The sequence below is a fragment of the Salarias fasciatus genome, chromosome 12 (assembly GCF_902148845.1).
Source record: "Salarias fasciatus chromosome 12, fSalaFa1.1, whole genome shotgun sequence".
In the NCBI taxonomy this organism is placed as follows: domain Eukaryota; kingdom Metazoa; phylum Chordata; class Actinopteri; order Blenniiformes; family Blenniidae; genus Salarias; species Salarias fasciatus.
The window spans coordinates 3,077,696-3,103,306 of NC_043756.1; the positions used below are offsets into that span (position 1 = coordinate 3,077,696).

Genomic DNA, 25,611 nt, shown 5'->3' on the forward strand with positions numbered 1-25,611 from the left:
CATGGAAACATTTCTGTCGTTTTGGGTCCAGCGCTGATAGTGTTGGACCTTTTCCTGTTGGCAACAGATACTTGTGACCCTGCTGGATTTACATGCAATACTTTTCACTTAGTTTGTACTCATTGTTTTTGTCTTGTGACTTTTATGAGATTTCCCTCTTGCGATTCATCTGGGGGACTGATGAGTGTCGGTAATCCGTGCTTTTCCCACTAAAGCCAATTTCTGTTTTTTGAAACAATTGCGAAGCTACTTAGAGCAGCTCAGCACAAATTCTCGCTAGATTCCAGTTTGCCACCACCCACTTCTTGATGAAACAAAGTAAATACGATAAAATGTCACATGGTGTTATCCACTGAACACCTGTCTGTGTTTGCTTTGTGCTGAACTGTGACCCGGCCATGCTTTTCCTCAGAATGAGCTGGGACTGTTCGTGTCTCCTGTGACCCTGAACAGGATGAAGCTGTAAAGAAGATGCTTCTCTGCATTTGTGCACGGACATTGCACTTATAAAGTCGCACGAGATTAGAATAGAATAGAATAGAATAGAATAGAATAGAATAGAATAGAATAGAACAGAACAGAACTGCTGTTGTTGTGACTGGCACTAGAGGGCGCTAACGCAAACCTTTGGCTCGTCCTACTGCTGACTCCACAGCAGAAGAAGAAGAAAAGCGACGAAGAAGAAGAAGAAGGGGGAGGAGGAGGGAGGAGGTTCTTATTTCTGATTCAGTTTCACCTCGGAGGGAAACTACAGGTAAGATTTTCCGACAAAAACAAACATATTCTACCATCTGTCTGAACTCTGTGCTGTTTCCCTGTAATGTTGCAGTAATGTCTAAAAAGTGGGAAGAAAACATGAAGTCCGTCGCTGACTTGCTACGTCTTCGCAGCGTGGGGCTACATTTGGCTTTGTGTTGCGGTTTATTATAGATTAAAGAAAGTCCCTGGTCACATATTTATGAAGTTAATAGCTAACGAAAACAATGCTGCAACTTGAGGAGGCCCCTGACTGCGTGACTGAAGAAATATAACAAAATGAACCATGCTAATGCTGTTAGCTTGGAAGTACACGTTACCGAATCCCGTTCACTTTTATAGATATTTTAAGTTGTCATCACAGAAACGCGCATAAGTTTGTCTGATTTTATTCTTCTTCTCTCGCAGATCAAACCTTTAAGTGTTTGTTTTTTAATCGGCGTGCTCATATCTAAAAAAAGATGCATTATAGTGTTAACTAACTTTGACCAGCTTTACCTACTTCCGGGAAACAGTAAACAGTGTTTGCGTCACTCCTCACCAATCTCTGTTTATACTAAACGTTTATTTATTTATTCTATATATATCATATAACGTCACATAAGTCTCAACCACTTGTCATCTAAACTGATCAAAATATACTGTCATTATGATACATTGAAGAGGGGTTGAAGCTCCAGATAAAACCAGCTTAAATCCACCTCAAACTTGTGTACCTGCAGCCTGACAGCAGCAGTATGAAGGCTTGGCTGAGGGGGTACTACCATAGCACATCCATTCTGTGATTGACTTCTGAGATGTCTCCCATGATTTACAGATTAATATGATTATCCTTTTTTTGGTTACTTCATGTCTGAAATCTGTACCAGTCCTCATATCAGCTGAGGACTGTGAGGCCGGCCTTAATGTCCAGTGCACTTTATAGATTACACTGTTTTTGTTGAGTTACCTGGGGCTGTTATGGAATAGAGATGTGTGAAGTGAGGTTGTAGCTGGAAATTTGCTGGTTTGAATCCCACTGTGAGCTTCTGATAAACGCTGTCAGTCACCGACTGGTCAGGTTTCAGGACAAAGTCGACATGCAGATCACCTGATGCTCTGAGGTGTCCCCAGATAGGCACTGTTGAATTCATGCATATATAAAGTGTTTTTTCTTGAAGTTGATAGGCTCACCAGATGCTGCCTTTCTAAGAATCATCCTGACTGAAGCACCCTGAGCCAACTCCCTAAGTTCAAGCAGGCTAAAATAAAACACAAAACAAGGCGCATTTATTTCTGTTGACAGTATTTTTATACACATATGTTCAGAGAAGTTGCAACATTTGCCCACTTTAGCCTCAATCCTCTTTAACTGTGACAAGGTCACACAGTCCCAGCTGATGCCTGGCTAAGCCTGAGCTCAGAGGAGATAAACCAGTAAGCGAGAAGCCAACTCAACATGTTACTACTGCTCTACGCAGGTCGGAGACTGTTTACCCGCCGCTCACTTGTAGCAGCAAGAGTGTCTCAACATTTGATTGTAATCAGCGTTGGCATTGTGAAAACGCCTAAAAAGAAAAAGAGAGAAGCTGCCGCCTGTTAATCTGCACATGCTGTCTCTCACTCTCTGCCGGCCAGGATGGCACAGTGGGGTGCCATATTCTCCATAATCGCTGCTCTGGGAGGCGCTGCGCTGTTAGCCTCTGTGCACAAGATCGACGAGGGACACACCGGAGTTTACTACAGGTGAGCCTGCGTTGTTTTTAATTTTGAGTTGAGTAACTGGTGTTTGTCGTAAAACTTAGACTATAAAGAATAAAGTATCTGCTACAAAGATGTTCGCAATAAATTTCACCTGTTAAACAGAGGGTGGCATAATTATCAAGGTTTCCAAAAATACCAGCTGTGTGTGCTTCAGTCTCTTCACTCTCTTAGGTTTGGGTGTTTTAATCTTTATAACCTGCTCCGGCATGCTGTAAAAAGTGGAGTTCACAGCAGGTTGGATGAAATAAGACGTTTCCTGCTTCAATGGCCGACGTCTCAGACGGACTCAGGCTGCCTTCATGTTATAGAGTCAAACTGGCAGCACCGTGAATCAGAGGAAATGTTAAATCTGTGACCCAAAGAAAGACGTGTCCACAGTGTGTCTGTGCTTGTTTCACAGGGGAGGGGCTCTTCTCACCTCCACCAGTGGTCCTGGTTTCCATTTAATGCTTCCGTTCATCACTACGTACAAATCCGTTCAGGTATGTCACTTCAGTCACTTGTTTTCTCTTGCTGGTGGATGTGAATAATCATTTTTGGAAAAAGTGTCCACCATATCCAAACATGATTTAATATGACGATAGCTTCATTTATTATTTTCTTTAGCTTCAGTCTTGTCGGTGTGTGACAAACTGTTTGTATTGTGCAGTCAGCTGATAGTGTGACTGATAGTGATTGTTCTGTCTACTCCTAATTCCTAGTAGAGTGTTTTACAGGGATGGAATCGATACACGTATCAATGTAATGCCCAGTTTATTATGAATATTGTCAGATGGAAGAGGAGAAAAAAAACACCCTGAAGTCTCTGAAAAGACTCTTTAACTTGTCTGATTTTTCGTCAGCACTTAACCTCTGAAACGCTTTTGGGCTGTGGGAGGAAACCAGAGCACCCAGGGACAATATGTCAACACTCATTTCTAAAAAGCTTCCAAATAAATCACTTTGTGAAATTAAAGTGCAGTCAACAGGCTGCAAAGGAGAATTAAACCGTCAGGTCATGTAGAACCCGCCGGAAGGTTCTGTCTGACTGAAGTCCGAGTGGAAATGAATCCTGTTAAAGGAAAGGAGTGTATTCAGAAAGACTGAGGTGGAGGTGAGGAAGCAGGACGCATGGTTGAGTAGAGCTGGATCAAATCAACACTAGATCGGGTGACGCTGATGTTTTTTATGCTTACACAGTTAATGGGAGCTCCCTCAGTTTTTCACAATATGTATGTACACGTATGTATGTGTTTTCTGTCTTTAAAATATATAATAAATTATATTTAGTCTTACTAAGAATAACCTGAGTGGCTGCTGTGCCCATAAATAGTTTTCACATCCTCCTCATTCAGTCTAAAAGATGGACCGCAGGAGCATTGAAGAGCACTTCCTGTCTTTCTTGGCACTCTCTGCACTCTTGTTGAGGTTCTAAAGCAACATTTTAAACATTGTAGACTTGCTGCAGAGGTTTGATGTTGGTCTAAAAAAAGATCTGCAGTGGAGTTTATTCTGGCCGCCAGGCTTTTGTAACCTGCAGGAGATGAGACGACAGTCATTTCCTGTAGGGAGAAGAAAAATGGAGCTGTCACAATCACTGTAGAAATGTAAGAATCCAATGCAGCAATCATGTGACGTAACTGTGAGAAGTTGGAACCTGAAATGTTGTTTCAGCTCTTTGTGGAGCAGAATCACATTTCTTGATGCAGAGCAGTGCTTCCTGCCGCTGCTGTTCCTGTAGGTTCCACTGAATCCCAGCATTCCTCCCTGTGACATATGGAGCGATCTGATTTCACGCAGTGCTGATGGACTTCCTCTCCGCTGCGCTGACGTCAACCTGCTGTTTTTCTACCGATGTCGGGAGAACGAAACGGAGCCGTCGGCCTGCAGACTGTGGTCATGCTCAAATGAACCTTGTGGTTGTGTGTTTTTGTCCGGCAGACGACGCTGCAGACGGACGAGGTGAAGAACGTACCATGCGGCACCAGGTGGGCGTTCGGGGCGTGTTTCACTCAGCTCCCATTAGCTCCCTCTCTCCTTCCGTTGAGCAGAGGCTGAGGACCTGCTCGCACACCGTCGGCCTCTGTTCAGCCCGGGCGCCGGGGGAAAGTGAGCTGATGTTCTGTTTTGTCTGTTCCAGTGGAGGCGTGATGATCTACTTTGATCGCATAGAGGTGGTGAACTACCTCGTTCCTTCTGCAGGTAAACTCGTGCTTAAAGGAGACAAACGCTTTTCTTCTGTTTTCAACAAACGTTGCGAACATCCCACTTCCCTGAACGGAAGGGAATACTTGAAAACAAAGTGAAGGCATAATGAGTCTGATTGAACTATATCAAAATTAACTTTTTTTCTCTCTTATGCAACAAATGATCAGAACCAGCATCAGCTCCTTCAACAGTTTGACAGTAACTTAAACTGGGCCTCTGTCCAGTGAGAGCGGTTTATAGTGCAGCCGCAGCGTCACTGCGCCTCTCTGTGTTTCCTCTGATGTAACGACTCGTGGGATTACAGCAGAAAGTTACGATTTAAAAAAACGAAAGAAGAAAAGATCTCGCTGTAGAGCAGAGCATGCTTGAGAAAAATATCTGTAGTTTCATAACATCGAACTATTACTACCAGAATTGACTGCAGGGTCAACAGGCAGTAAATTTTAATGAAAAGCTCAGGTGTAAAATACAGAGAAATATCCCCAGAATCCTTCCTCTGTAGCTGCTGTGTCATGCATGCTTCTCTAAATTCACCCTGACAGTGTGACTTTAAGGCCATCGTAGCTTTCATGGAAGCATCAGCTCGATTTCCAAGTTTTCTTTTGTGTCTGCTTCTCTTATGAAGTTTGTTAAAAAAAAAAAAAAAGAAATCACTAACCCCCAAAACTAACTGATCTTAAGAAGGAAATGAAAAGAAGAGGAGAACGTTTGCTTCCCCGGGTTAACAAAACAGAAGAAGAGTCAGATAAAACACACGGCAGCCCACCCATCCAGCTTCACTCTGACACCAAAACTAATCGGCAGAATCTCACCAGTGTCCTCCAGCAGCAACAAAAACAACCCAACTTAATCACATAGAATTTACTCTCAGAAATGATGAAGTCTGTTTCCCCCTGCAGTGTACGACATCGTGAGGAACTTCACCGCAGACTACGACAAAGCCTTGATATTCAACAAAGTTCACCACGAGCTCAACCAGTTCTGCAGCGTTCACTCTCTGCAGGAGGTCTACATCGGCCTGTTCGGTCAGTCGCTTCTTATTCTCCTTTATTCTCCTAAACTGTTTGGTTAAAGCCAATAACGTAATGCGCTGCCAGTAATGTGATGAAATAGATTTTTGTTTTTTTTGTTTGTTTTTTTTTTTACAACCCTGACGGAGTGTTGCAGAGTGTATCTCCTCGTATGACTGTCTCATTCACTCACAGGCGCTTGACACATATGAAATATCCTGTTTGTAACAAATGATGGGTAATCCAGAGGTTAGCAGCAGGCAGAATTACCATATCAGTACCTCAATAAACATATCTTATTACACTAGATAATAAGCATCATATTGACTTTATTACATTAAAAAATGGCAGTTTTTTCTTGTCAGATATCAGGTTTTAGGCTATTATATTACATTGTTGATTGCTACACATAGTAAATGTTTCAGATAAATGTAAACACTTTCCAAATAAAAGTGTCCACAGAGCGTTTATGTCTGCAGCCGTTTTACATCAGGATTCCCAGCCTGTCGTCTTTTATTGTGAAACATGAAATTCACTATCGAGCTACAAAGTTCAGTTACATGAGAAGAAGCACGTATGGCGTGACAGCGAGTCGGGAGTTATGTGTTGGCAGCTCTGCCGTAAACGAACTACTCATCGGCAGCGTGAGCAGCGTGAAGCCGTCCTGCAGCTGCGGCTTCGCTGCGCCTCGAGGTTATAGCTCGACTCGTTACGCCGCAGCTGCCCTGCATATGGACGCTGCTGGAATGTCCGCACAGTCTGCCTCAGATGTCGAGACGCATGTTTAATCATCACTGTTACAGTGAAGGAAACACAACGGGTTTTAATGGCTGCTTCTTCTGATCCGTCATTAAGTGGGCGACTCTAAAGGTCGCTGAAGATTCGACGTGCGTGAGCTGGTCGAGCTTCTCCAGGATCCCAAACTAATGAACTCCATAGACAATCCTCTTCCTTTGGAGTTTGTTTCCTCAGTTAAACGGCCTCTTCTGGCTGCTCCAGCTCTTAAATCTCACAGTTATGATGACTTTTCTGCATCAGACCAATCCAAGTGTGATTGAGAGCTACTGAAGTTATATCTGTGTTTGTAGCATCTGGTGTTCAGGAAATGATGTGATGCATTAAAAAAACAAACCAAATCAGTCCGATCCGTCACATTCACACACCGCTGCCATGCAAGCTACCGACACACTACTGAAAGCAGCCTCCAAGTTTATTTAACTTGTTTCCCACCTCAAAGACGCCACTGCCTCACGTATGGGACCGGTGGCTCAGGCTGTCAAGCCGGGCGTCTTCAGATCAGAGTCGGTGGTTAGATTCCTGTTTGTGCTTGTCTCTGCATTCATTACTGTTTTAATGGAGGAATGTAAGGAACAGTGTGAACCGCCTTGAGAAAAGAGGTGAAAGCACATTTGATGCACTCTGTGCACTCTGTGTGTTATCTAATCAGGAATGTTGATATCGTGGCAGTAATGACATTATCTACGTGCACATTAACAGTTGACTTAAAGCATTTTTCTATGTTCAGAGTAGGTAAGTAATCCATGTTCTGGTGCAGCATTTTTGCTTTTACACAAATTAACAGATCTCACAGTCATGAAAATCTGAGATTTTAGAAACAGTCAAACGTTCGCACCAGCACCAAGTAAAAGTAACATGATAAATTGGTAAAGCTTACCCAGGAATCGGCCTCATGTCTCCCACTCTCTTGGTGCTTTTCCCGCCTGCAGACCAGATCGATGAAAACCTGAAGCTGACGCTGCAGGAGGACCTCACCTCCATGGCCCCGGGCCTCATCATCCAGGTAAATTCAGTCCAGTGGTGAACAACATTTTACTCCAGTCAGTCTCCTTGGTTTAATTTCACTGGTGCAGCCGTTAAAACACTTCATCCTCACAACCATCCGTCTTCCGTCCCTCTGAGTCCAGGCTGGAAACTATTAAAGCATCTCGTTACATTTCATTTAGAAACGCTTGTTTCTCTTCAGGTATGAATTAGCTGCATGCACAATTACACAAATATGCTAAATGCGTATGAAGCTATGTCAGGGGAAAGTGTGCCTGACACTGATGTTAACTAAAATCTGTATTTGGATTCTGTGGTGATCTAAAGGTTAAGGAAGCCTGTACATGTATGTTTTGTGCAGAGGCAAAGATTGACTGGTAATGCACCAAATGATGTATGTAATAATGTGTTCCAGCATGTAGTTATTTGTTCAGTTAATCACACATAATTAGATAATTGTCCTCAGGCTGCAGGCTGCCGTCGGTCGTCCCTGGTGTGGTTTTACTCAGACGTCACCTAAAGCACCGAGTCACATCTTTCAGTATTGTTATCAAACTTTATTTCTATCCAACTTCTCATCCAGTTTTGCTGTTTTAGAAACTAAACTGTTTTTGTGTTTGGTCAAATTATATTTGCATTGGGAGCTGCAGGGCTATTGCAACATTTCTCAGGAAAGAAACAAGAAGCAGAGCTCTTCTGGAAAATGAAAGTTCAGTCGAATAACACATGTGGTCTTGTTTTGTCTGATCAGGTCATCCACAGGTCCAGTTGTGTTATTGTAAGGCCTATTTGTTTCTTGTAAATTCATACACTCAGTTCAACAGTGCTGTGTTATGTAAGTATTCCTGTGTGTTTTGGGTGTCACATCAAATACAGTCAGTCTGAACTCTTCCTAACCTGAAGAGTCAGACTTTTGATGGTGCCGCCGCTTTACATTAACTCTACCTGTTCCTAAATTTGCCTCTTCACTCGCTCAAGAATGGAAGTCATCGTTTTATTACAGGTTTGGACTTTCCTATGTTGAGCATGAAATGACTAATGCCTTATAAATACATTTTAAAAGCTACTGTTGCCGAAAATGCCACGTTTGTCAAGCAGTAGTGAAAGTGACAGCTGCTGTTCAGAATTGAGGAAGGCGGCTGTTCACATGTCTGACAGTGTCCTTCACTGTCTGAGCCGTTTAAAGACTGTTAGTCTGCACTTCCTCTGGTGGTCTGTCAAAAGGACCCTTCAGTTTCAGATTGTCTTTGTCATCCTTCAAGATCAGAGTCGTGGGACACTTCCTCTTTGGACAGATTTAGCTGCAGGGCAGATTTACAAAGTTGTGACATCCTCATCAAAGCAGGGAAACAGTGACGGGAACAAAGTAACGTCACGGTCCTGCTGTAACTTCCCCAAATAATGTCGTCCTCCGAGATTAGCTGCAGCTCTTTTGACACCGTGCCAGTTCAGCACCATATTTACTCTGTACTTAAATACAGTGTTGTACTTCTTATTAGTGGTTATGTTTGACAACAGTGGTGTATTATAGTGACAATTTTGTAATGCAATCGAGCCGAGTCAGCTTTTACCGTGTCGGTGGTTCGTGTAGCTGCTGATCAGTTTGAGCAGAAGTAGACCTTACGCTTCTCTGTTGACAAACTACGCCGTCAGAGACCTTTCAAAGTTCTGCATCGAGGCTGTATGTACTGCACTCCAGGTGGAACGTAGGTCTGCTACCAGCATTCACCGCCTGACTGTATCTGTACAGTAGGTTTTGCCACATTGCCCCCCCCCCGCTCTCTGAGGTTCTCCTACATCTCCAGATCTGTTAGGGTCTCCCTCTCTTGCACTTCTGTTGGTTCTACTCAAGGGTCCTCTTGACCCATCCCCACGCTCGTTAGGTTCTCTATGACCTCTACAGATATGTCAGCCATAACATTCTACTCCTGGTAGGATCACCCACTACGAAGAGGTCAAAGGTCGGAGGCCCGATGAAGGGTGACCTCCTGGCTCCAGGTTTTAGGGTTGAGCGGTTGGCTAATAACGCGCTCCCGTAAAACCTGCTTCCTACAGAAAGCGAGGCCGTATATGCAGCGAGTAATTAGCTGTCCTAACACTAGGGGGCGAACTATTGAAGAGGAAATGGATGTAACGCAGATGTTTCATCGTTGTGTTCTTCCTTGGAACCAGTCGATGCAAAGAATTAGCGCAGCAGAGCGTAGCAGTCACGGCTCTTGCGGCCTTTATCGCTCTTTCTGGACGTGGTTTGCGGTGACTCAGGTTTCACTTCACTGCCGCCGAGATGCGTCACCATAAACTGACCTTGACTCTGTTCCACACGATGTGATTGGCTGCTGCGTCAGAGTGAAAACCGCTTGAGTCATGCGATCCATGCAAAAATGAATTGATATATTTTTACAGATAAAGCTCGCGTGAGACTTGGGAGCCGGTCATCTCACATTCATCTCACGTCATTTCAAAAACTCCAAAAAACACGGCAGCTTTGATTTAGTTTGCACAATCACTTTTTTTCCCAAATAAACTGCAGCCTCGATGCTTCTGATTTCACTGACAGGTTAGAAAAACAGCTCCACGGGTGCTCCGATGCAGGCAGGTTGTTTGGCTGTCTTATCGTTGAAGTCATCAGACTTTTAAATCACGCCACCATGAATGGAAGATAGCGGCCTGTAATATCTACCTACAAGATTTATAAAAGAAGCAATTCAAAGCTGCTTTTGAAGTTCATGCGTCTGTGCAGCCACCACCATACCTGATATAATCTGACCCTGAAGGTGAAGGAAAAGGCTTCCTCAGGTGTGACGGTTCAGCGCTTTCCCTTAGGCCGATACTGTAGCTAACATCTATGAGTAAATCCTTGTGATTGAGAGGAAGGATCAGCAGTAATTACTTGAAAAGCTCTAATTGAAGCGCCGGTCTTTGTTGTTTTTCACTGTAAATTATACTCATGCTTCACGCCGGCGAGTTCCAGCTCAGAACAGCCGTATAACAGACGCTCTGCTGTACCGGGCCGTTCATGGGTTTCGGTTGTAACCTGCTGATTGTTTGCTTTATCGGGAGTCAAGCAGTTTGAGTTGGTAACAAGTTGCCTTTCTGATCAGACAGTTCAACAGTTTAAAGAAAAGAAACGCCGGTTTTTATTGAATCTTTGACTTTCCCTCCATAAATCTGCTCTCCAGGAGCAGCGAGTACAACAGAGGACATTGTTTCTTCAGGAATGTTGACTGTTGAGCAATATTATGAGAGACTTTGAAGGCAGCGAGAGTGGAGTTTGTTTTAATCCTCAGTTTTATTCGGCCTTTCAGTTCAACCTCAGAGATACAAACATTTCATTCCTGAGTGTGTACACACACACACACACACACACACACACACACACACACACACACACACACTTGAGTGAGCTTTCACACTCCAGCCTGAGGTTTCCTGTAAGTCTCTGGGCCCAGTTGAAATAATAATTGCGGCTCTTTCTGAGAAATCCTGTTTCGACTCCAGACAGTCCCTTTTTTTTTTTTTACAGGACACTTTTGTTTCTGGGCTCGTCTCCAGTTTCCTTTTTCTTTTTTTTTTTAACGACTCCCCTGGTGGTAAAAGCTTCTTTTTGTACTCATGCTCTTTCTGACTTTCTTCTTCCATCTTGATCTGACTTGAGTGTTTGCTTCTTTCAGGCGGTTCGCGTCACAAAGCCAAACATCCCAGAGAGCATTCGCAGGAACTACGAACTCATGTGAGCTTTTTCTTTTTTCTTTCTTTCTTTTTTTTTTTAAATAATTCATGCCCAACAAGGAATGTTCCCTTCCCCTCAAAGCCTGCATTGTGTGTTTGTTTTTCCACCCAAATGAAAGGAGCTGAAGTGCTTCCAGCTCATCCCGCCAAGTCCTGTAGCTGCTGCTTCATGTCCGCCTGAAACGTCTTCCTTCAGCCTTGTGAATCAGCAGCACTCACTTCATCTAATCCTCTGCGATAAGGAGACAAAATAAACTGAGAGCTTTCAGAGACGCTGCAGCAGCTTTGCAAAAAAAAACACTCAAACGGTCACTTAGTCAGAGTTTAGATCTGTTATCTGCAGCAAGCGTTTCTTCATCAGTCGGTTCTCGTTGCCTGCAGGCTGAGAGCAGAACGCGGATCTGAAAGGTCTGTCTGCTCTTCAGCTCATCACTGGCTTTATTTATCCACAAGAGCAACGCTGTCATAATTAACAGTTAAAGGGAAAAAAACAGCTCAGCATTCAGACACCAACAGCAGCCGGTCATTTCTGGTAAGCAGAACATCAACATGTTGCACACGGACCGTGCAAGAGCTGCGATGGAAGATGTTACAGCTGAATGCATTCAGGAGAGCCCAAAAAAAAAGTACTACACGATATATAAGAATTTATGTTCCCGTACAAAGCTTCTAAATTAGTTGTGATGCAGTGAATCTAAAAATCAGCTGGTAAATTCAGCTTTGCCTCAAATCCACAACCATGAGCCCTTCACCACCGCTCAGCCCGTCAGAACGATGACTCCGGAGAAAAGAGTCCAGACAGCAGGAGTCAATGAGTTTTGTTTTTTTAAATTTTCCCATAACTGCCGCCACAAAAGAAATCGTCAACAAACAGTCACACATCGAGTGAATAAGTCACAAAGCAGCATAACCAGTGAGGTCAAATAATGCCTGCTCTCATGGGGACTATGAATGAAACCCTGTCGTTTCAGATTTGGTAAAATTTATCCATTTATATTCTTCGGTAGGTCAGAATAGAGGTAAACCATCCTCTTGGAATTCATTTCTTGCTTGTTGCCACTATGCCAGTACACTTTGCCAGTACATCAAAGCTCAGACGTAATTGAATATTAGAAACTGTTTGAGCCCGGATCCCCCTCCTGAAGACCGTTAACCTGGAACACTCCCAGAAGGTCAACCACGGAGCCTCCACCATGGCGTCGTTGCACCTTTACACTTCTAAATGTCTCATTGTAATCTTCAGCAGAGCTCTCTCCAGTCCATGGAGCTGGATGCTGTCCACTGGAAGGACCATACGTTGCCCCAAGCCTCTGATTCCCTCTCTCATTTATCTTTATTGTAGAAAATGTTGGGAAGAGCTGTGTACGGTCTAGAGATGGATTTAGAAGGATGCGGTCATAGCATTTGGCAGAATGTGGTAAAATTGAAAAGTTGGTCAGTTTGCATTCATGATCAACTTAGAAGCGTAACTGCAGGTTTCCGTGCAATCCGTGCCACGCCATGTTTATCCCGCAAGGCCTCAAAGCTGTGCTCGGTGTTTCAAAAGGAAACATTGTCCATGATTTAAAGCTGGATTTGTGTCTGCTGGGGATGAAATCTGAGTCATAAGTAAACCATCTCAACACTCAGCATTCTATGTGTTAATCACCTTCTGCCAAGCCTGCAGACAGCGGGCCGGCCGGGGTTTCCCCGCCTTTTCTAAATGACTTATGAAGCCCTGGATTGGGAACTGAGTTGACAGACTGGACTCAAACTCCTTCCACTTCGCTAAATGTGTTTCATTACACCAGTATCAAAGAGGTGAAAGGTCATAGGTAGACCCAACCCTCCTCTCCAAGCAGACCAGCACGTCACAAAGTCACAGGACTCAGATTTTAAAGAAATGGAGTCAGATTCAGGAGAAGTCCCACAGATGTCGTCAGGTTGACACTTTGACCTGGAAGCTCATCTGTTGATCACTTATGACTCATTTCCACCGGATTCATGATTCCTCATCAGTCAAACCGTCAACAGAAGATCTTTTTTCATCACTTGCTTTTTACCAGCATGTCTCACCTGGTGAAGAAAATAGCTTTCTACTGGATTTTTCCACATTTCTAGTTTTTTGTTTAATCGGTTTGTATTTTGTTTTAAGCCTGTTTGCTCTGTTTTACTGACCCTGTGAATTTCTCCAGAACTTTTCATTGACTCTCCTGACTTTTTGGTTTTCTTATTATAGCACAGAGAGAATTTGAGGAAACATTTAGTTTCTCTTTCGAATTCCCGAGTTAGCCTGCTGTGTGTGGGCGTGCTTGTGCATGTGCACTGAGGAAATGATCTCAGCCCGTCTTATTGTCTGCGCGGCAGCCATAGAAAGTACTTCACTGTGGCTGTGAAACAAAACTCTCACTGTGTGTTTTGAACTGTGAAGCTGATCCAGAAAATTTTGCAATCCAAAACCTTCCTTCACTTTGTGAAGAAACCTCCGAACTCTCGCCTTTGTCCTTTTCCTTAGACCCCCTTCATTTATTGTCAATGGACACAAATATCTTATCACACTATAATTTATTCTTTGTTTCCTAGATTGTTTTTACGACTGTTTTACTTTCATTTCAGTACTGATTGAATCACCATCTCTCATGTCTTCCGGCTCCTCATGACTAAGGCCCTCTTTACACGACAGCAAAATATGCTGTTTTTATTTTTCGCATCACAGAAGTTTCATGTTTACAGCATCATTTGGAAACCGAAACGGCAGGAACACCTGAAAAAGGTGTAGTAAGCCTGTGAGGCCACTAGTGGGTGCTGCTGGGTGTTTTTGTACTGAAGCCTCTCACGCCTGCCTGCACAGAGCAACACTCGATGAGGACTAACGATGCAGAACGCGACTTTCTCTGTGCGATTTCATTGCAAAAACAGCCAACAGCACCCTCTAGTGGCTCAACGTGAAAATAAAAACGTGACTGTTTTCACTTGAACTGTCTTGTAATCAGGGCCTTAATTCCACAGAGCCTAGAAATCCATGTCGTCCATCAACTTCTCAGTCATGACCGTTTTATTTAAGCCACTGTTTTTACTTTTAAATCCATCTGGAAGCTCTTTGTTATCGGCTCTGGCAGGATGAAGCGTAAACGCCACACGTCACTGTAAAAGCAGCAGGTCAGAATGAGTGAAGGCTGCAACACCGGCGTCCTCATGGACATGTGTCTCTGCTTCCTCAAGAAATTAAATCAAAATTTAATTTGAAGAGGATTATCCTCAGGATGAGAAGCTGCTGCGGGCGGAGCGCCTTGTTTTGTTTGGTGACAGGGTTTGTGTTTTTTAAAGCTCTGAGGTCTGGGCTGTGAGCTGGAGTGTTTTCGGTCCAGAGTTCAGACCGTGGACTGGATGGAAGCTTCTGGAAGGGCTCAGGCCCGTTTCCCAGTTCCCTGCTTCAGGGCTCGGTCGGGCGCTTTTAAAAGGTTCGCCGTGGCTTGTTGCTGCCTACGCACCTTCTATCAGCCTGCAGAGCTTTAGGAGGACAATCACCCTCAGTTCCTGGTTACATAACCTGAAAAATGTGAGAGAGAGCACAGCGCTCTGGCATCGCTGTTCATCTGACTGCCGGGGGGGCCTGGATTGATCCCAGCAGGAGAAACCCTGCACGCATTTGTCAATTACTCTTAAGTGCACGATTTTGGACTGTGGGAGAAAACCTGAGCTTGTTGAGGAAACCCAAACAATAGCGAGGAGAGAAGGATGCTCCCAATCACCCAAACCCAAACCGAATTCACCACCAGGAAAGATGGCAAACCGCTGTGAAGCCCCAGCATGCTCCAGCGACAACCCGTCCACCCCAGCGTTATGTAACCGCCGCTGGTTATCATTTGCATTTATCTCAAAGCTCTGATTTATCTGTGTCACTGATTGAATATTCAGTTCGTGCAGGAATGTAGGTTTCAGGTCAACTTGTCCTATAGATCCAACTGAACCTACAGATCACAAGCCAAGCGTCGACGAACTGTCCGAATAGAAATGACTTTCTGCTTTCACACGATCAATCACGGTTTGTGAGCATGCGTACACATGCAGGAGTTCCAGTAAGCTGCGTCTGCATGAAAATACATTCCGAGAAACCCATTTTTTTACTCGCATCACACCTCATTTAGTTTATCAGTTTAGTTTGCACCCTGTCAAATGATTAAAATGTGTTTTACCACACCTGACGCTGTGCGGTTTTATACAGACAGGTTTTAGGTTGTTTGCGTGGACGGGAGAATCGTCCGTTTGAAACGGTGCGTCTGTGTTTGCAGGGAGAGCGAGAAGACGAAGCTGCTCATCTCCCAGCAGACGCAGAAGGTGGTGGAGAAGGAAGCGGAGACGGAGAGGATAAAGGCCGTGATCGGTGGGTGAAGGGAGGAGCGGTGGGAGTGGGAACGAGCAGCGGGGCGTCTTTCATCAAACTCCTTTGTTTTGGCAGAGGCTGAAAAAGTGGCTCAAGTGGCAGAGATCAAGTTCGGGCAGAAAGTGATGGAAAAAGAAACGGAAAAGAAGATCTCAGAGATCGAAGGTTGGTACCCCGAGGGCGAGGGACGAGGCCCGTCCTGAAGGGAAGCTGTTCTCGGCTGAACGCCCCATAAAACCTTCTCCTGTGAGTCATGAGCCGTTCCTGCCGTCCAGGAACCTCCAGCCCAGTTCAGCTGAAACGCAGTGACACCAGGAGCCACAACCGGGGGACGCTTCTGAGTTTTCCAGTGATTCCATTTGTCCCTCGTCTTTTTTCTTTTTCCTTTTCACGTGGGCGTTTTAACCCTCAGACATTCGGCGCTGGGCACGTCTTCACACGCCGGAGTGTGTTGTGAAGACGTGAGCAGCGTCAGAGTGTGTGTGAACGCGCTGTCCTCGCTGCCCGGCCCGGCGCAGTGATTCACTGGCAGAAAGCATTAGAGCGCCGCTGCTCCTGGCTTGACTGACGAGGGTTTTCACCGTGTGGGGGTGGAGCTGCGTCACCGCGGGTGAAAAGTAAAAACTGGTCTAGTGAGTCGCCAGTCCTCATTCAACCCACATGTGAATGTGTGGTGGAACGGATTTGTGGGTTTTTCTTCGTTGATCTTGATAGAGTGTGTGTCTGTGTGTCAGACGGAGCGTTCCTGGCCCGGCAGAAAGCCAAAGCAGACGCAGAGTTCTACACGGCGCAGAGAACCGCCGAGGCCAACAAGGTGAACACACCTCAGCGCACACACACACACACACACACACACACACACACACACACAGACTCCTGGATCATGACCCGAGTCTCTCCGCCGGCCTTTCAGCTCAAACTGACCCCGGAGTACCTGCAGCTGATGAAGTACAAGGCCATCGCCGCCAACAGCAAGATCTACTTCGGGAACGACATCCCCCACATGTTCGTGGACTCCGCAGGGAGCCCCGTCAAGGCCTCCGCCGCCGTGGACATGGTCACCGAGCAGATCCTGGACGTGGATTAGTGAGTGGGACCCGGTGGGGGGGGGGGGGGGGGGACGTTCTTCTGCACACACAGGAGCCCGGCGAGGGCCGACCGGCTGGACGGCCGACCGGCTGGACGGCCGGCTGCGTCCCCTGAAGGGAGGCCTGCCCGCGCCGGCCTGTATTTCCCAAACGACTCAGAGAATCCAAACTATAAGAAGTCACACTGGAAGTTTCACTGCGGTGAAATTCTCAGAAGAGACAGCTTGAGTTTTTTAAAGCTTCGCCGTCCTTCACTTTTGTCCCGATGAAGAGTTGCGTCCCCGAAAGGACCGACTGCAAATGAAATAAAGAATAGCACCGTCTGTGGGTGAATGATGGCCTCCTTTAAGCTGCGCCGCAGTCTCAAGACTCCGCCGCTGCTCACCCAAGATCAGGAGTCTGGAAACGACGCCGCGGCCTCAAACATCTGTGATAACCACTAATGACTCAGCCGCAACTGAAGCAACACTACTTCAGCTGAATTGTTCTCATGTTGTTCACTCCCTGTTCTCCATCTGTCACACACACACACACACACCTCTCAGTTGGTGGGTGATTGCTTCAGTTTGTATCACGGAGGACGAAGCTTCTTCCAAGTGAGCGAGGAACGACTTGGCAGTTGGGAGGATTGTCACAGTTTGTCCCTTCCTCTTGAGAAGAACCTGTGAAGCTGCTCTGAAGCAGGACGAGCTGGGCTGGTGTGAGCGGCCGCCGCCCGGTCAGCGCCGCCGTGCAGGCTGGTTTTCCCTCCTCAGACAGCCTGATGGTCACACACCCTGCCGTAGGACGAAAAGCCACCTGAACAGCTCAGCGCTGTCTCTCAATAGTTTCCACTCACACACCTGCCTCCTCCTGCACGGTGCTGCCATTTCATTTTCCATTCAAGCTGCAGAAGAGGTTTTTATTATTATTATTATTATTTTCTGAATGGACTGAAAAGCTCCTGAAGCAACAGGTCGGACTGGGATTGTAGGTGTTTTCCCGGTCGTGTGCCGCTGACGCAAACTCACCGACTGCCATCAGCTCGCCGATGACGAAACCTCCAACCAGACACACACACACACACACACACACACACACACACACTCACCTCCACCGACGGCTCGCTTCAGAACATGTTTCAGATGGAAAGACAGGGAGACAGCAGGCGCCGCGGAGTTCACTTCTTCTACTGCTTAGCTCATTTTCACAGCCGACGTCAGCAGACATACGTGCGTTGGAAAAGGTTTCCGACTCTTCACTCTTCTGACGTGTGACAGTTTGACCAGCAGTCACACCACGAGAGGTTTCCATCCGTCAGGGAACTCGGCTGATTACGCTTCAGTTTAGAGGAAGTCGCTGCACCTCTGAGGACGTCAGGCTAGCTGGGATGGGTTTTGTGTTTTGTTTAATTCTGACTTGCTTGGTAAATACAGGCCCTTGATAACAGCTGTGGACAAACGCTGGGAGGATGAATGTGCTCTAATGTTTTGGAAAACCTGCAGGATCTCCTGAATATAACGCCGTGTGAGGTTTCTCTGTCTGTCTGTAGCACTTCTTTACTTTCACTGATTTTTAAGGCAGTGGAAATTTGAAGAATCTGCTTTTTCTTAACTGCGGATTTCAGTCCAAACCATACACGTTTCTATTGTGACAGCTTCCACCTGTTTTTAATAAAAACTCCGCGGCCCTTCACACAATGTAAGCAGTGGGCGATTCTCCCCGGAGGAGGAAGAAAGTCATGAAATCCAAAGCAGTGAAATCTGAGGGGCTTCATTCAGAGTGAACAAACACACATTTTTATTAAATCTCAACATGACCCGGGACCAAAAATCCGCCTGTTCAGTGTGTGTGTGTGTGTGTGTGTGTGTGTGTGTGTGTGAGCGCCGTTGTTCTGTGTTTGTGACGACTTGTTTCTCGCTTTTGGTTTCTACATCGCGCCGAACGCAGGCAAATTGATAAATGACCAAATTAAGTCCTCCAAAGACTTGTTTGAGCCTTAAGAAGCGACTCACTGAGTATCTGTAGCTCCAGGGGAAGGGAATTTGGATGAGATGTGTTGTTCGACATGTTCAGGCTTCAAGTCCTGACGCCTGACGCGTTCCTTCTTCTTTTCTGTTCATCAGAGCCACTGTGATTAAATCTTGACCTAATTTAGCTTCAGCTTGTTGGAAAAACTCCTGGTACGAACCTCCAGGCTCTGACGGTGGAGCGCCTGGCTTCTGGAAGCGTCCTGCTGTATGTTTCATTCCACCAGACAGAAACTGACTTCACAGGCAAACCTCGTTGCACTGATTCCAGTTGTGAATGTACAATCACCACGTTGTCTCCGGACAACCAGTACTGTTTTATTCTTTAAAGAGACCAATGGCATTATGAAGAGATTTTATTTAAAGGTGCACTGTGTTGTCAACAATGTTTCTTATTATTGATGGAAAGGTATGAAAGTGTTTTTAAACTCAATAAAATTGAAAGTATCTCAACACGTTGGGTAAAGCTGTGTTTGATCGGCGTCGATGCTGCTTTATCTGCTCGTGGCGGCTGATGTCACGGTTTCTGTTGTTCTGAGGAATGTGTTTTACCTCCAGGATGACTGAATGACCTCCATGTTTGTTTTGGCCCAACTTTTACAGCCCTGCTGATGAAACCTGGCGGTTTTATTGTATTGACGGGGCCACGGTGGTGGCTTTTAATACGTCATCCATTCATATCAGAACTATCTCAGCCCGTCTTACTCACCGCTCCACGTGGAGTGAGTTCATTTCCTTCCGTTTTCACATGAAAGTCTTCTGGAGTTATGATTTTCCGAAAAGAAGCCGCCCCCCGCTGTGGTCTGAGGGAATGATGGGATTTCCCTGGCCCGGAGCCCGCTTCCCTCGCCTTCAGGCCGCCGGCTGTAAACTGCGTCAGAAGTTTCTGTGATAAGACGGCAGTCGACTCGTAACGCGCTTCCGAGGAAGCAGGGGTGGCTTCTGGGTATAAGCAGAGCTAAATCAGGCTCCTCACTGACCGGACAGCGAGACGTTTCCCCAGTGAGTCATTCCAGAGGTGGGAGAAAGGATGAAATGAAGGGAAACTGGATTCCTGGAAAATGACTCGCTTCGACTAATTCTCATTAAAGACTTCAGCTGGAAATTGATCAGTCTGCCCACCGCTCCAGTTTTAACTCATCAGATGTTCTTCTCGTCTTTATACCCTGTACCTGCTTAGTGAGCCTTCAATTTTCTATTCCGAGAGGCAAATCGAGCAGCATGAAGACGTGACATGCAAGTAAACAAAACACCTTATATTCCTCAGAAAACAAGCCGATATGAGTCTGAGCTTTAATAAACGTCCTCAATCACTTTTTCTAAAAACATGAATAATTTTATGATAATTTTCCAAAATTATTGAACAAATCTTATGTTAAATTCTAATTTTCAAGTCTCCAGACCCTTCTGTCTGCGTCTGTTTTCAATTTCAACAAAAGTCCTTTTCTATTAATGCAATATTTTCAATGATAGAAACACCTTTTATTTCACTCAGTTCCTCTTTGAGGGCAAGAATAAGCTCGTCGTTATGATTTAACTACTGATTTCTGCAGTTCATGCTGCGATCTGGTTTGTTTTCTGCTGCGTCTCTGCATTTATCACTTCATAAATCAATTTTTAATCATCAGTTATAGAGCATCTTCCCCCTAATAACTGAAATCCAGCTGAGTTTAATCAGACAGTAACAGAGCGATGTGCACAAAGACAAGGATGAGTGTTTCTTTTAAAGTTACTTGTACTGCGGTGACTGTATATGTGTAGTGATCTTAATCAAATTTCAGTTTTCTTTTCCTGAAAGCAGTGTTTTTTTGAGTTTCTCCTGAAGTTCATGAGTGTTTTATTAAGCATCAGTCCCTCCAGTCCGTTGAGATGTGATCGCCTCTCACAAGAACTGCTTTCCTTTTTCAGATTTTCATTATCCAGGTTATCCCCATGAATGCTGTCCAAGTAGCATTCAGAAACTAAATAAAATAAACAACCTAATTTGATGAAATTTTCATCATATAAAAAAGAGACGATGATTTCAAGTCGATCTGAAGTTGTGGTGGAGGGATTTCAGGACAAAAACCAGGTGACAGCAACGAGGATCAACAAGGTCTGTTAAACCATATTCTGTTTTTGTTAAGCACCATAAATAAACACCACTTTTAATCAGAAATACATTTACATTTCACTGCCTCCGCGTCTATCCTGTCTTGGTACGCAGGGAAAGGGGATGGGACGATTCCATCCTTCACCAGCTTTGTTTGGGTCCCGGTCGCAGGACATTAGTGCATCACGAGCTATTTTGGGGAAGAATTTTAAAGAGAAGAATTAACGTCCATCTGATGAAAGCGGGCGTTGTGGGAAATTCCCCGATGGAAGGAAAGTCTCTCAGGCTCTCAGGGTCCAGACTCCAGACTGTCTGTGCTCTTCTTCACTCTTGATAACATCACGTCTGTGATTTCTTCAGTGAACGCTGCGGCCTCGTGGCGCCGCCGTGCAGAAGTCCCCGGTGTTTCCAGGTGGACACTGGAGTCGCGCTCCTGTGCGTAAAAAGCGGGGATTTACCGGCGCGTCGCCTCCTCACGCCCAGTGAGAGTGGGCGCGGGGCTCCGCCCACCTTCCACAGATAAACGCAGAGACTTCAGCCTCCTCCGAACAGTTGGGCAACAGCGCAAGGACATCCGCCCCCGCGCGGTGCGTGATGAGGGCGGATTAAAACTCGGGAGCGAAGCGCGCGAGAGAAGATGTCAAGTAGACACGCGTGATGATGAACGTGACCGTGGCTGAGATCGGAGCCCCCCCGGCCCCCGTGCTCCTCCAGGGGCTGTGGGACGGCGTGAGGCTGGGCCAGAGGCAGCTGCTGCTGTCCCCCTACCTGCCCGCGTGCTGCGCCTTCCTGACGCACGTGGCGCTGTGCGCGCCGTTCCTGCTGCTGGACGCGCTGGGCAGCGTCAGCCTCCGGGTCCAGTCCTGGAGGATCGCGGCGGGCTCGGGTCCGCCGCCGTCCCTCGTGCAGTGGCTGGAGTGTTTCTGGAGGGTCCTGTTCAAGTACGCGAGCACCGTGCTCCCCGCCACGGCGCTGGTCCAGCTGCTGCGCAGCCCCGACCTCCCGGAGCGCGCGCCGTCCTGCTGGACGCTGAGCCTGGAGGTGGCGGCGTGTTTTCTGCTCTTCGACTTCTTCTTCTTCTCATGGCATTACTGCATCCACAGGTGAGACGTCCACACCTTCAGAGAGGATCAATAACGCAACGATTTTCTGTATCTTTTATTTTATTAGGGCACTGAGTGGCGGAGTTCTTTTTCTGTGAACAAAGTTCTGAATGTCCTGATTTCTTTAACTCGATATAATTGATAAGACACCTCAGCCATGAAATAAAGTCTTTTTTTCTTCTCTGGGATTCATAGAGCAGGTTTACTGAAATCTCAGTTTTTTTGGCAGCTTCTGTTAAATATATGAATGAACATGTCATTGAATTTATATTTTCCAAATTCAACCCATTCGAGTCAATTTCGAACCTGCTGAGTTTTTTTTTTAACCATGAATTTAAAAGAATGACTCAAAAGAATGAACTGATGTTTGTCAGCAACATCATGTTCATGAAGTTATTAGAACCTCATTAACGCAGTTATATGAATTCTCAAAAAAGAACATTTTATGCTGGTATTAACCAAATGAAGTGGAGACATTGAGTTTTTAGGAAAGCTGCTCAGATGGATGGATGGATGGACAGACAGACAGACAGATAATGATTGTGACTGGATGTTGTGTCTGAATCCTGCAGACGGAAAAAGATTCTGAGGAAACAGTTGAGTCAAACATACAGATCATGATCCAGCTGTGATCAGCATCATTTCTCCTGCTTATGAGAGAAATGAAGAATGTTTAAGAGTAGAGGTATAACTTTATGCAGAGTGAATTTACTAAATTCCAACGATATCCAGGCAGAGCAAACAGCAGCAGTCAGTAGAGACTTCCTGACGCCAAAAGGTAAAGAATATCTTATCATATAAAGAACAAATTAAATAAAGATAAAATGGAAGGAAATCATTAAACTCCACTATCAGTTCGATCCAAACCAAACTGGGCTGAGCCCAGGAGTTATCTTTCTCTGTTAAGAATAAAATGTCACACTTTTGATCTCCAAGCCTGATTCATGTGAAAAACATGAACGTATTGATTGTGAGAAGTTACTGTCGTCTTCATTTAGACCTGATCCGTGCTCTCCATGCAGTTGTATATTCGTAGTTGTGTGAATCTGCTGGAATGTCTCTTTGACAGCGATTACATCCTGGTTAACCACATGTATCCCTTTAAGAAACCGTTATCGTTAATAGTGGTGACGTATTCGTGGCGCAGGTCGGAGTTCTGCACCAACCTGCTGTTTGGCAATTACAACATACCTGGAATGTAATTTTCCATTACAGTCAGAAGTTAAGTATTCTCACCTGTGTGTTTCTCGCCAGGGTGCCGTGGCTGTACCGCAGGGTCCACCGGATGCACCACCAGCACCACATCCCCTTCGCCATGGCGGCGCAGGACGCCAGCTCGGCCGAGCTGCTGTCGCTGCTGCTGCTGGCGCTGCTGAGCGCCCGGCTGCTGAGCTGCCACCCGCTCAGCGAGGCCGTCTTCCACCTGCTCAACAGCTGGCTGGCCGTGGAGGACCACTGCGGCTACGACCTGCCCTTCGCCGTGCACAAGCTGCTGCCCGGCATGGGCGGGGCCCCCCACCACATGTCCCACCACAAGCGGCAGAACATCAACTACGCGCCGTACTTCACCCACTGGGACCGGCTGTTCGGGACGTACCGGGCGTCGGCGTGAAGGGACGGCCGACTCCCTCACCCGGAGACGCAGTGAGAGACGCTTTCTGCGCCTCATTCGAAGCAACTGGGACGAGATTTCAGACCAGGGGTCCTCTGGGACCCTCCGAGGGTCCAGCTGGAGGATTTCATGAACCTCAACACGAACTTGTATGATTGTATGATTTCATCTGTATAAAGAAAGCTGTGATCTCTTTGCTTACAATGATTCCAGCTGAGCCGGACGTCGTGTTTGCAGAAGAAAGACTTTGGAGCTGAACTGCCAGCGGATGCAGCTCCGTGAAGGCTCGACAGTGAAGACAATTAACTAAAGCCCCGCCTACCGATGTGCACTTTCGATGTGGACGTGGACGGATTTATGTGCTTTTCCAGAGCTTCGGTCGACTCAGGCAGCTTTAACTTCGTGTGGCAGATCTCTTTCGTTTTGGCAAGATGTCATTTTCCTTTGTGCGAGTGAAACACTGGCACTACTGATACTCGTGCACGGCACGCTGAGCACAGGCTGCTCACTGAAAGCCATAATATTGAGGACGCCCTTCATGTTGTAAATATCCGCCAGAATCAGTGTTTTTTTTACTGTGACACATTACCTAACTTATGCTTTATTTTTATACGTTGTGAAGATCACATAAAACAGTCAAATAAATCTGTTAAAGCGAGTTTGTCTTTGTGTTTGAGTGGTTTGGAGGAAACATGTAGGCAGAGGAAGCTTGCTCCCGGTTCAGGGTCCTCTCAGCTGTGGTGGCTGGTGTTTCGGCCCCAGGCCTCGACGCTGTCGGTGTTTTCTGCTAACTGGGTCCACTGGGGTTCGACCCAACAATCAAAACCACGTGTTTCAGCAGCTGAAACACCTTTCATCTCCGTTTGCTGCGGCGACTTCTAGTTTTTTTCCCCTCTTTTGAAGTTGTCCTGAGGTTTAATAAAATCCTGCCTCGTCGTTGCGTTTGTTTTCTGCTGGGCTCTGCTGGGATCGGGACTTCTGTCGCTGGCGCTCATGCTGCGCTTGTTTGGACGAGGAGCTTGAAATCGCTCAAGTTTCCTGCATTTTACTGCAGTGTCAAGTCGGGAAAAGGTAATTTATGTGGCCCAATATCACAAAACTTTAACATGTCTCGAGGGAAAACACACACACACACACACACACAAAAGAACCGATAAATGTGCAGCAGATGTCACGTGTGCAGAAACCAAGCAAGCAGATTTACAATACAGGCCCTCAGAATGTCTGCAAACTTATATGAAGACTGTGATTCAGGAAAAAGTCCAGCAGCGTCCAGATGTGGTGGAGCAGACAGCGCCGAGGCCTCGCCTCATTCACCAGAGATGAAAAGCTCTTCCAGAACATAAACAAAAGACGGGCTCAGCAGAGAGACGAGCAGAAAAGACACCGAATGTCCCGGAACACAACAAAAGATCCGAAGTGAAACATCTGGAACGAGGCTGGCGCTGAGATCAGCAGCGACGCACAAACGCATCGTTTGAGGAGAAGGAACAAAGCAGAGACACGCGGCTCGAAGGTCGCCGTGTGGCTCGGCCCGCTCTCCGGCAACAGTTTACGTAACGGCCGACGTCGCTTCTCCAGCCTGTTTGCACAAACTCTTGAGTGAGGCTCTTCTCACGTGACGGGTCGGTTTATTGATGCTTTCAGGGTCTCGGAGGGAGTGAAGGCCGTTCGCTTTAATGAAGAATGACAGTCGAATGCTTTTGCTCAAGCGGACTTTCACTGAGCTCATTTTGCTGAGAAATCACGGCGAGGTGTGCGATGGCTTGGCCGGAGCTTCTGCATGTCTGCTTCTCATTACTGGCTACATCACCGGGCTTTCTGAAGTTTCGCAACGCCAAATGCAAATCGTTAACCCTTTAATAAGCGTTGGGAAAATTCCCCGTTTTATTTCAGTTACTGACAGTAATTGATGAAAAATCATGTGGTGAATGTTTATATAGACTCGGTCTGCAAAAGGTTGCTGAATTTAGCGAAAGTGTGGCGATGCCTGACGTCTGTTTTCATTAGCACAGAAGCTTAAAAACACATTTTGCACATCACTGATGCATCTTAATGGAAAATGGCAAGAAAGTAGTTCACCTCTGTGGACTGTGTGCACAAGACGAGACGGTCCACTTAGAAACATTCGTGCGTC

General features: G+C 46.0%; 2 protein-coding genes across 2 annotated transcripts; both read left to right on the plus strand.

Moving 5' to 3' along the window:
• The first annotated feature begins 668 nt into the window (after positions 1-668).
• Positions 669-19,115, plus strand: erlin2 (ER lipid raft associated 2). The gene is made up of 12 exons (XM_030105405.1): positions 669-754; positions 2,374-2,481; positions 2,900-2,981; positions 4,420-4,466; positions 4,619-4,680; positions 5,586-5,711; positions 7,424-7,497; positions 11,150-11,208; positions 15,479-15,570; positions 15,646-15,735; positions 16,305-16,384; positions 16,484-19,115. The coding sequence occupies exons 2-12, from the start codon at positions 2,375-2,377 to the stop codon at positions 16,655-16,657; spliced, it is 993 nt and encodes a 330-aa protein (XP_029961265.1). The 5' UTR covers positions 669-754; position 2,374; the 3' UTR covers positions 16,658-19,115.
• A 1,886-nt stretch (positions 19,116-21,001) lies between these two features.
• Positions 21,002-24,132, plus strand: ch25hl3 (cholesterol 25-hydroxylase like 3). The gene is made up of 2 exons (XM_030104876.1): positions 21,002-21,862; positions 23,117-24,132. Exons 1-2 carry the CDS (start codon positions 21,417-21,419, stop codon positions 23,472-23,474), a joined length of 804 nt encoding a protein of 267 aa, XP_029960736.1. The 5' UTR covers positions 21,002-21,416; the 3' UTR covers positions 23,475-24,132.
• Positions 24,133-25,611: the final 1,479 nt, after the last annotated feature.